The following is a 12,365-nucleotide window of genomic DNA, read 5'->3' as shown; positions in this document are numbered from 1 at the left end:
ACCTGCTTAATACTCAAGAGAGATGGTTCCCCAGCAGGTCTCTGTTCCAATCTTAATTTGAGACACTCATGGATAACATTAAGAAGCACTCGACAAAGGACTAAAAATGCAGGTTCAAATGATGGCAAATCCATAGATTTCAGCTCTTCCCATGACACAGTGCTGCACTTTTGTTCTGACGAAGGTGTTGTATTTGATAACTGTATATAATCTGAACACAACATGGGATCTGGGAACTCAGAAAACTGTAATAAAAGTAAAATTGAACAAGATTAAGATTGACCACTAGAAATTTCTAAAACTGTGGTTAGGCTATGCACAGAAAATATTACTCCTTGGAATGTAATGTTACACTACCACTGTGATTTCAAAGGGGAAAAAATACTTGATATGAAAGTCCTAAAAAGACTAAAAGAGGAATGGAAGGGTTAAGGGTTTATCAAACTTTAAAATGAAATAAGACTGATCTTTTTTTCCTTAAAGAAAAGGCACTGAGCAGAAATAAGTAAAAATCAAAGCTCTGTCCATTAGAAGTCAAGATATAGAAATTTGATAGCTAGAAGCACAGGGACTGAAACCTTGTCTCTAGCAACAGAAGACCTAGCTTCTAAAGTTCCCAGGGAAGAACAATTTTGAAATAATGATCTCAAATTTCTAAGAGATTTTTGGCAGACAGGTGGTTGTTATGATGATGACATGGATTCTAATTTACGTATGAATTTAGAAAAAATCTATATACCTGGGCCAGAAGAGGCAGAAATTCATTAACAAACTGTCTCTTAAGTAGAAGGAACTCTGCTAGAAACTAGAGATAAAATGTTAAAAACAAAAACAAGAGTCTCTGCCCTATAAAAGGTGATTATATTCTAACAACGACAACTAACATTTATATATCACTTGTGATGACAAAAAAGTACTTTTTGTTCATTATTTCACTGGGGCTTCCCAATCCTATGAAGTAGATGCTAAGGATTATCACTCCCATTTTACAAATGAAGAAACATGAAGTCATTTGCCCAAGTTCTCAGTCTAAGTAGGAAAAGAACTATGGTTCTGATCTAAATTCTCTCTATTAAAAGCATGCAACCTCAGAAAAAAATAAATGGTTTTGAATCCTTTCTTGAAAAACAAGCAAATATTAATGACAATACTAATTATCAAATTATACTAAGTATGTCTACTACGTTTTTCAAACCATAAAATACATATTTTCTGTGGCATTAATTTCATTTAAAAATTTTGGATATTGTATTCACAAAAAATGTATTTTAAATACAATCAATGACTGTCTATGAAAATAAACTAATTTCTTACCATAGAAGTCTTAATGTTTCTCCAAATTCACCAATGCACTTAAGGTGGCTAAGATAGGAAGAATGGTGTTTCTTCATGGTTTATTTATGTTGTAATAAGAGTTAATATTTACATTGTGTTTTAAAGTTTATAAAACCTGTTGAATACATTGTCACCTCTCTGCTGAGCCTCAGTTTCATTTATAAAATGGAATTACTAAAACTGTCATATCTAATTGTCATGAGGGTCAATTGAGATCATGAATGTAAGATGTTTTGCCAACTTTTAACTCTTTATAAATGTTCACTATGATTAAAGTACAGAGTATCATATATTACCCAAATTTTTTATCTAATTTAATTCTGCTTCAAGTAAAAATTAATGTCATTTCTTTTTATGTATATATAATACACTGTAATTAGTAATTAACATTGATTCAACTGTATATAATCCCTCATTTCAAGTAAAAGATAAATCTATTTAGAAAACTGTACTATGTGCACAATGTAAACTCATCTTAAATCAACTTATCTGCTATATAGATTCATCTAGAAGTTCATGACTAAACTGACAAATACTACAAAAACAAAAGTCACCCTACTTATAAAATGATGGTGGTAAAAGAGCCTCAGAGATCCATCCATCTGTGTCCCTAAAATATATAATTAGGACAGAGAGCTGTTCAATGTTTTTAAGATTTCTAGAAGGGGTGATTTAATACCATCTCTTGTCAGTTCATTCCAGTTCTATCACCCTAACTGTAAAGAAGTTCTCAGGTGTTAAACCAGGGGTGAGAACCTCTGACCCACAGACATATTGGTCTGCTGTTGCCAAGGCAATGCAGGTGGGGATTCAAAATTCAATAAATCTAGGTGTGTTTGAGAGGTAAATTAATTAAAAGTTTGACCAAATATAGCCCACAAATAATGTTATAATTATCCAAATGGCCTGTGACAGAGAAAAGGTTCCTCACCCCTGTGGCTAAACCATCAAATCACTTTAACTTAGGTTTATTTCATCAATTAATTTTTTACATGAAAATAGTAATAAAACATGACAAATTTATAGCAGCATATCTAGTATTTTGTACTTCAGTCTGGTGATGTCTTACAGTATTACTGAATTAGAACATATGGATTCCTATCTTGGCTATGCCATCTCTGGGTGCATACACCAGGAGGTGGTTTCATCATCACTGTCACCGTCACCGTCACCGTCACCACCACCACCACCACCACCACCTCCTCAACCACTTTGAATAAATTGTGTTTATGGACATGGAGTTTTTTCCAGTAATAAAGATGATTGCCTTTCCCCATACAACCTCTTTTTCAACCCCAATTCCTCTTTCTAATCTCATGCAGAATACTTAGGAGGGATTATCTGAATAATATTGGATGCCATCCTCATTTTAATTTACCTCAACAGCAGGTTAGCCAACAGTCAAGGAAAGGACAGGAGATTTGGAGACAGAGCACCCAAGTTTCAACCCTAGTTAACCCCTCTTCCTGCATGTGTTGCTTTGGACAAGTCACATAACCACTTTTGGTTTCAATTTCCTTATTTGAAAAGTGGAGGGTTTGGACTGTGTGACCTCTAAAGTCCCCTAGACTTTAAATCAATAAGCCCTGCCTCTGCCAGCAGTAGCAATATAATATTATCTCCGAACAAGTTTTCTGTCAAACTATGAGAACATCACTCATGCTCATCTCTTTTCATTTTGTCCTTATTTGTCTGTCCTTCTTTAGGCTACATTTGAATTATTGGATTTTCCCCCCCTAAGTAAACCATGCACTTTGCTTAATGCCCTTCTTACAGATCAAATTATAATAGTCATCTCGATTTTTTATTATATTGTTATTAATATATGATATAGATTATTTTTACCCCATAAAATGTTTTAAGATTTTTATTCCATTTTATTTTTAACCAAACAAAAAAGGGTATTTAGATTTCATTTAAATTACTCACTTAAAATGTAGAACTTTTAAACCCAAAAGATGAGCAATTATTTATGGAAACAAAGTAAAAAAAATACCCCAAGAAGAGATAAAACACTGAATTAATAAAATATGCATTTGAACATGAAAGATACATGAAAAATGATGAAAACTAAAACCTCTTTTTAGAGTCACCCAGAAACCTACCTCTAATGGATGATCACTCTTAACCAACGCTACACGGGCTCTTTGTAAAGAACCATCCATTAGCTTGTGAAGTCTTAAAATTAATTTTCTCAAACCCATCTGTTTGAGAGCCTTGTCTACAAATGGCCTATATATAGAAGTCAGACAGTATCTGCTATAGCTGGCTTCAGTGCTGTATTCAGACACTCCCCAGCCAACTGACTCATCTTCGGACTCGAGTCTGTCAAACTTCTTTGAGACATGGTCCTGCGGCTGTAAGTCCAAACCACTCTCCGCAGCCCATCTGAAGTGCTTCCCGCCAGGGTCCAGGATGGGCTCTTCTTCACTTTCATCGGTGGTGGTTTCCAACTCCTTTGCTTCTCCCTCGGTGTCACTTCCCTCCTCCTCTGGCTCATTGCCTTTGGATGGTCTGGGAGATGGAATTTCAAACACTGGCCAGCCAATGTCAGATAAATTCTTGATGCCCAAAACGGTCCCCATAATCCTTAGCTTCTGATTTAAGTCTTTTGTAATGTTTAGCCACAGACAGAGTGCCTGCACCCGGTCTTGGAAATCTTTTGCAGCATATTTTTCATAATCCTTTTGAAGAGCCTGCAAAGAGGGATAAAGTGCTTCGATGTATTCAAGCAGCTCCATGATCCGCTTCACCTGCTCAAATGAGACCCGCTGGCGTTGGAGATGTTCGTGATAGTTTGAATAACCCCCAGTGCCGGGTCCATGGGGTGCTCTGCACTGGCCTTCCCCTGAAGGGCCATTAAAACTAGCTCCGTTTCGCACATAAGCAAAACTCCCATAATCTACTTTGAAAGTGAGAATTTCATTGATGATGTCTGGGATGGCTTGGCGAGCGGTATATAAAAAAAGGTCCTGGTCATTAATGGTCCGTCCCGCGTGCCAGGCTTGTAACTCAAGCCAAATGAGTTCATTGGATCGGTTAAACCAGAAAGCAGAGGTATTTTCCTGGCCTCTCTGCTCCCTGTCTTTTTTCTTTGAGACTGAGGTAAGCTTTAGAAGGAGTCGTAAAGTTTCAAAGAACTTTAAGCGTTCCAAAGGACAATCAGTCCTAGAAGTCTGGCGTGCAGTTCTGGCTATCGGTATAGGCATAGACACTGGGAGCTTGGCATTGCTGCAGCCAAGGCTGAGGTAAGGCTTATTGAGATCAACATCCGGAATCGATTTTTTGGGCAAAGATCCACCCACCGAGTCTAACATGAATGAGCACTGTACATTTTTCTTATGATCCCGTTCTGTTGTTCTAAGAGTGGCTCGGATCTTTTTCTCTTGCTTATAGCTATGTTCTTCCACATTCTCAACTGTTTTGCCAATGTCTTTGTGAGGAAGCTGATTTGGTGCATTCATTTTTTCTATTAAAAAAAAAGAACAAAACAGCATTAACCCCTAAAAGTATAAATGTCAATATAAATGAGGTGGCTAAATGACACTTTGGACTTGGACATCTGGAAGATCTGAGTGCAAATCCTGCCTTATATATATGTGGTAGCTACATAGCCCAGGGCAAGTATATTAACCTCTCTCAACCTCAGTTCCTATCTGTAAAATGGAGATAATAGCATCTTCCTCACTTGACTGTTATAAGGATCAAGAGATTAAATATGTAAAAAGTTTCCCAAATGTTAAAGGGCTATGCATATGTTGGCTGTAATTATAACATAAACTATATTATTATACTATATCCAAGATAGTAAACCTAAAGTCATGGTCAATATTTCTAGTTCAATAAATATTTTAAAATAATCTTGATCAATACTTTCACAGCTTTTTGTTCTTTTATACCATATTATCTCAAATTTTTCAATTCTGAAAATTAGGAAGAAGCTAAAGTTCTCAAATTTCAAGCTGTCAAATTTTTATAACTTTGCTCAATCTTTTATAAAGCATAATAAATATATTTTATGTCTTCTTTACTAATTAACTAATGGTGATTTCAAATTAACTTCCTTCTCCCAATCACAATTCCTAATCCCAAACTTTCTTACTAAAGTAAGAAAATATAGACATGTAAACCAACATACATAGATTCATCACCATTTCACTAACATTTCTAAAAAATTTTAAAAAACCACATAACAAGAAAGATATGCTAAATTTATTTTAAATCTGTTAATTATTTTTAAAACACAAATTAAGTGGGACAGGTATTAGTAACTTAGCTAAATACAGTAATATAGCATTCATAAGCAGCATCTCTCTGCATCCTACTTTTTTATATTATGGGTATTTAAAGACAAAGTTCAATATTGAAAGGATGCAAGATCTTAAATTGATACAATGCTGCTTACCTTGCTGCACCTGCTGAGAGATCTGTTCACAATGAAATAAGAGTTCTGGTGGAAATAATTGGAAGAAGAATAAATAGCTTGGAAGAGAAAGTGGTAAACCTTACCTAAGTAATGGACTCCCTGAAAACTAGAATAGATGAAACAGAAATCAATTATTCCATGAAACAACAGGAAATATTAGAACAAAAGACTGAAAAAAAATAAAATTAAGCTATTTCATATTTTTAAAATGACCTGGAATATTGGTCAAAGAGAAAAAAATTAAGAATTGGCTATCTTGAAAAATGATGACTTTTTTAAAAGTCTGAAAATATATTTCAAGAAATCTTAAAATTGCCCAGATCTACTGGAAGGAAAGAGCAACTTGAAGATAAAAGAACCTACTTATCGCTTCCTGAAAGAAATCACAAAAAGAAAAAGCTCAAGGAATGATGTAGCTAAAATTGAGAGCTCCCACAACAAAGGGGGGCGGGGACCCAAACACTGCAGGTTAGCATCCAGAGAGACTGAATATCAAGGAACTGCTGTCAGAATTACCTGGCAGCTTCTAAATGAGAGGAGATTCTAGAATATGATATTCCAAATGTAAAAGACTTTTACAACTAAGAATAATTTACCTGCAAAGCTGAGCGTCTTTTTGTTTTTATATGTATTTACTGTCTCTTCCACTGGGATATAATTTCTTCATCAATAGAGATAATTTCATTTTTTGCATTTTGGTCATGCCACAGGTATTCCACAGGACTCCTGAGTCCTTTTCTCTACTCCCTCTATTACCTTCACTTGGTGATCTCATTACCTTCTAAGGAGTCAAATTATCACTTATATTTTGATGATTCTCAGATTTCCTTATCCAATCCTAACCTCTCTGATGATCTTTAGAATTGCAGCTCCAACAGCCTTTTAGAAATTTCACAGTGGATTTCCAAACAGACATCTTATTCAACATGTCCGAAATTGTATTATCTTCTGTCTCAAAACCTTTCCCTACCATTCCAAACTTCCCCCATTACTACTGAGAGTAGCATCACTAGCCTTCCACTCTCTCTCATTTGAAACCTAAATGTTCAGATAGAAATTTTCCTAAGAACTGTGTTAATTATAATGAATAAATCTTGTTTCACTGCTAACATTTTCTTCAATAAAATTTTTTAATGTTTCCATGATTTGGTCTCTAAACCAATTCATTATTTAAACCATAACATTATTTAATCTTCATTTAGTCTTTTATTTTTATTTCACTTATTAGTTACAATGAATTAGAATTTTGTTCCACAATGGTTTATAAAATGTGTTTAATACTGAACAATTTTAATAAAGCATATAAATGAGGCTGAAAAAATAAGGATATTACATTAGATTCCCATTGTATCTGGTTTTAAAAAATTCTGTTGTGAGCCCCAATTTCTTGTTTATGTGCTGGATTCACCTGAGTTTTAGACAGGCTCATAGTCAAATGGCTAATGTTAGGGAACCAGATTCAAACCCAGGTTTCTACTGATTCTAATTCCATTAGTCTTTGCATTACACCACAACTTCAGTGACAAAACAAAGTTGAAAGCCCTCAGATATGTCAACTGACTATAAGCCACTTAAATTTCTCACTGCTGAGCATTGGGTAATCTGTTTTAGTAGGTTTTCCTTAAAGAGAGCCCCTTGATCCAATGAAGTAGAAATGCCGTGGGGGGGAACAAAACAGATCAATGTTTTTAACTAAGGGAAGATTTATTAAATATTTAATGAATTCACTGATTTTTTTTTTTTTTTATCAAATCAACAAACATTTATTAAAGGCTTCCCAGCACTAGGCCTAGTTCTGTGGATACAAAGAAGGCAAAAATTGTCTCCTTCCCTCAAAAAGCATGGATTTGGGTAAGATTTTTAAAAACCTTGTCAATAACAAGAATTTGCTAGACTGTAAGCCTCTTGAGGTCAGGGACTGTTTTTTTGCCTCTTTTTGTATCCCCCAGCACTTAGCATAGTGCCTGTATGCAGCAAGCATATAATAAATGTTTTTTAATTGATAGACTGGAGATCTATGGAAGATAATCACAAGCAGTTATCAGGGACTGGGTAGCATTTGACCTGGGTCTTGATGGAAGCTGGGGAGGCAAAGGTGGAGATGCCTGGACATCTGCCAAGAAAAAAGAGGGCATATCATGCACTAGGAACAGTATGAAGGTCAACGGAGCTACCTTGTACAGTCTGTGCAAGGAAGCAAATGTTACCAAAGCTAGAGAGGTAGAGAAGACACTTCAATGTGCTGCCCTGGGGCTGGGGGGGGGGGGGGGAAGGTCAAAGTACTTCAGACATGAGGCAATGAGGAGAAGACCTGGTGTCGTGACTGTGTAGGAGATGAATGAGATGCTGTGAAGGTGAAACTGGGAACCCGAGGCAAGAGACTAGCTCCAGGGGCTGAGAGGTAGTGAAGAAAGGAGTGGGACCCCAGGTGTTGAGTCAAGAGTTGAGTCAAGAAAGGGAAGGATGGTTTAGAGGGGAAGACCGAATTCCAATTGGACACACTGGCTCTCTGGTTCAAGATGTGTGAAAGGCAGTTGGATACAAGCCTGGAGGACCAGCAGAGAGGATGGGGAAGAATGGGTAAATTTCAGAATCATCAGCAGAGGGAGAATAACTGAATCCATGGGAAATGATGAGTAGAGAAGGAGAAAGTATAGAAGAACAAGACACAGAACAAAAACCCTGAGGGGCTCCTATAGTTAGAGGCTGTAATGTGGAGTAAGACTGAGAAGATGCAATCAGTTGCAGGTAGCAGGAGAAGACTTAAGAAAGTGTGGAATAGCCACTGTGGTGAAAGGGACATAATTAAGACATAAAATTAAGGAGGAGGTGTATTCATGTTGTATGTATTGTTTGTGTGTATATAAATATATAAAAGTACATATATAAATACATAATACATCCATTAATTAATGCAATCCCTACTCGTTTCTCACCTGGCTGTAAAACTTTGTAACTTCTTTGACTCCACCATGAACCAGGAAACACCTTATTGGGAAAACCTCACCAAACAAGATCCCATTGGCCTTGGTACTACTCTTCCTCATTGCCAGCCTTTGTCCCTCAAACGTGGATATTGGGAAAGGGAAATAACTCCAAACTCTCCATTTTAGGAGGAAACTTAATTCAGAATATCTCCTTATTTCTCACCTATCTGAATTACTTTTCAATTTCTCTGACTTCCAACCATCTTCTTTCCCCTCAATCTCTTCATTGCTTCCTTTTGTATGTTGTCTTCCTCAATTAGACTATAAGTTTGAGAGAAAATATAAATTTAGAAAGAGTCTTAGAACTGAGATAAATAGAATGCCTTGCAAGACAAGTTCTGATTATTGTACCATAAAATTAAGTGTGACCAAGGAAGAGCTGATCACTCAAGCTGTTAAGAAACAAATTATCTAGGGTTTTCTTTTTTTTTCCCTTTTGTGAGGCAACTGGGGTTAAGTGACTTGCCCAGAGTCACAAAGATAATAGTGACAAGTGTTTGAGGCAGAATTTGAACTCAGGTCTCCCTGACTCCAGGGTCAGTGCTCTATCCACTGCACCCCCTAGATGCCCCTGAAGGTTTTCTATTATAGTTAAAATAAAGGATAATTACATTAACAACTTTTCCAAATATCCTTAATAAATGTCAATAAATGTCAACAATGAATGTGTAAAAATCTATACAATTAAACTAAAAGTAACTAGTTACAAAGAATATAGTTATTTATTTGAAAACAAATCTGACAGTTAACTCCCAAAGTACCCCCTTACCTATTAGTGTTCTTCTTTTTCCCACCTGACAAGTTGATGGATTTTGCCAGTGGGTATATTCCACTACAACCAAAGAAATTACAACTCCTCTGGGACTTTTCTTTCTATTTGATTCTTGTCCGTGTTTTCCCCAAAATCCACAGAGAACATGTGCAATGTGAGACTATTTAATTTTTATAATGTCACAGAGGAAACAAGGGTTAATTCTTAACTGCACACTCAGTTCTGCCCACCTCCCTGTAGGGTCAAAAAGAATTAAGGAATCCCAAAGTTGAAAGGTACCTTAAAGAGGAACAGCTCCTATTAGGACATGCATACTATCCACAAAACACATGCCTGGATTCAGGCAACTAGATTTTGCTTGATGATCTCCAGAAGAGCACTGTTCTCCACTCCTCCCAGAGTCCATTCTTTTTCAGGAGTGCTCTGAGTGGTAAAGACTTTTTTCCATACTCCAAGACTATATTTGCTTCCCTGTGCCCTACCTGTGATGCCTAGCTTTTCCTTCTAGGTCAAGGAGAGCAAGTCTAAGTCTCATCCTTTCCCAGCCCCCATTCCACCAAAATCCAAAGCTGTTCTGCCTTCCCTCTTCCTCGAAGTGGCTGCTGGAAAGGAAGAGTGACAGGGCCATTCACCACTTTGTTAAGAAGGGAGTCACCAACTGCAGTTCTTGCTCTAGGATGAAGGACTACCAGATCCTGCCATGTGCCCTCCCACTTCTCCTAAGGTCCCCCAGGTCTTCTCACCACTGGCCGGCTCTGGCCCCCTGCTCTCCAGATCACCAAGCACTACCGTCTGATTTGCTGGTGTAACTTGACAGCGCCTGGGTCTTACCATCCACCTCACTACTGAACTCTAAGCACACATGCTCTTGAGCTGGTTAAGGTCCTAAATGTTTTACTCAGAACTGAACAACGTATTACTTTGGACATCTTATCTGATCAGGGTAAAGTATTGTAGCACTATCACCTACCTATACCTGGATGTTATATTTCTCTTAGTATAGTTTTAAGATCCCACAAAACTATTTCTGGTTATCAAATCATACTTTGGACATGTAATGAGTTCAATCATTTCAATCAAATTTATTTGGTTGTAATATATTCTATTCAAATGAGGTGACATACTATAGCAACATAGCCTTAAACTGTCCACTACAAAACAGGTAAGATTTTAATCTTACAAAAATAATATTATGAATTCATTCAAGAATTTAAAAAACAACTAAAATGATCAGATATGAGTCAAATCATTCTTAATTGGGAATAATACTTTAGTTCTGATCTTAGTGGTTGTAATCTTCAGAAATACCATCCACAAAAAATTAATACATATATATATATATATAAATTATATTAAGATGATCTCTACCAGCATATTCATCAAAATATTAAACCAGTATAGTGATGCAAGAAAGTTATTCCATTGAAGTCTATGTTCCAAATCTTTAAATCAAATAACGCCAAGTAATTTTCCACTACTTCCAAAATCATGAACATAAATTCATTCATATCTAAATTTGAAATACTAATGGTAGATACAACTTATTTTTTTAAAAATGTTTCTTTTCAGTAAATCTAGTTTTGGATTAGGATTTGAAATGGAAGAATACTTACCGACCAAAGGCAGAATTTAGGCAAGAAAGCTTAGAACAAGAAAATATTTTTTTTAATGCATGCTAAGAATTTTTGACAATTGAAATTTCTCTTAAAAATAAGTTGAATTTTATCAAATTAATATTTATGAAGTTAATATTACTCTGGTTTCTCCTTTGTTCCTCAAGTCAACGAAATATTAAGTTCTTCAGAATAGGCCTAAAAACAAGTTAAGAAACAAGCACACTTAGGTCATACAAGAGTGCAAAAGGACTTTGTATGTGTATCACTGAATCCAATTGACAATTTGAGAAATGAAGAAATAAAGATCAGGTGTTCTGATTCATCCAAAGTCTCGTGGCTAGTAAATGTTAAGAACACATGGCTAGCAAACTTTAAGAGATAGGATTAAAATGCAGGTCTTCTGACTCATAGCCAAATAATCTTTACTGTATGTTGTGCATCTAAAGTTTGACTGGTTTAAAAGGAAGTACAATTCATAATAACCTTGTGACATAAGTCTTTTGATCAAGGTGATGCAAAATTCAATTCACAAATATGGTATGCTAATTGAGCTCTGGGGAACACTGTTACACTCTGTACAGGTGAGTGAGATTTCAAGGAACCTTATGTTCTGAACCTCAACAAAATTAGTTTCTATCAGGCCAAGATCAAATCAAGTTTGAATTGTGTAAACATATTTGAACATACAAAGAGATAAAAGAAATACAAGACAATTGGGGAGAGTTGGAAAGTCCTAGTAGTCTCCTTGTAAGAACACAGAGAATGTAAAATTCCTTTGGAAAATATAAAACATTATTAAAACACAATAGTATCATAGTTATCATAACTATAGTCCGTGCCCAGAACTCTTGCTCTTGGTTCACATGGAATGGCTTCAATCTTGGGGGATACTTGACAGATTATTTTCTTTGGCTTTTGCCATTACCCAATATTTTTTCCTGGAACATAGAGTTTTCTTCTCCAAAGAGTGATTTTGTTTCTTACTATTCCTTAACTCCAGTTTCACTTGGTCTAATAACTATTACTAGTCAGTTGTAAATCTAGGATAACAGAGATGGAAGAGACCTTTTAGGTCAAACTAATCTAACCTTCATAAATAAACAGGGGTCAGTGATGTTAAATAACTAAACCAAAGTCAAAAGTAGTAGTTAATATTTAGTGTTTTAAAGATTATGGAATATACATGTAGAAGTATTTGTTCACATATTTTTCTATGCTATACATATGTA

General features: G+C 35.8%; 1 protein-coding gene across 13 annotated transcripts in view; it reads right to left on the bottom strand.

Moving 5' to 3' along the window:
- Positions 1 to 12,365, bottom strand: part of MAP3K4 (mitogen-activated protein kinase kinase kinase 4) — a 205,585-nt gene that overhangs the window by 61,119 nt on the left and 132,101 nt on the right. For 12 of the 13 annotated variants that reach the window (XM_074187981.1, XM_074187980.1, XM_074187988.1 and 9 more), the window contains 2 exons: positions 3,441 to 4,804; positions 3 to 245 (listed from right to left, as the gene is read on the bottom strand). In XM_074187981.1, coding sequence (XP_074044082.1) covers positions 3 to 245; positions 3,441 to 4,804 — 1,607 coding nt within the window. Of the gene's footprint in view, positions 1 to 2; positions 246 to 3,440; positions 4,805 to 8,911; positions 9,010 to 12,365 lie in introns of all 13 variants that reach the window. The other variant, XM_074187985.1, reaches the window with a different exon arrangement.

This window comes from Macrotis lagotis, chromosome 5, assembly GCF_037893015.1.
Source record: "Macrotis lagotis isolate mMagLag1 chromosome 5, bilby.v1.9.chrom.fasta, whole genome shotgun sequence".
Taxonomy (NCBI): domain Eukaryota; kingdom Metazoa; phylum Chordata; class Mammalia; order Peramelemorphia; family Peramelidae; genus Macrotis; species Macrotis lagotis.
This window is presented reverse-complemented; position numbering and strand designations above follow the sequence as displayed.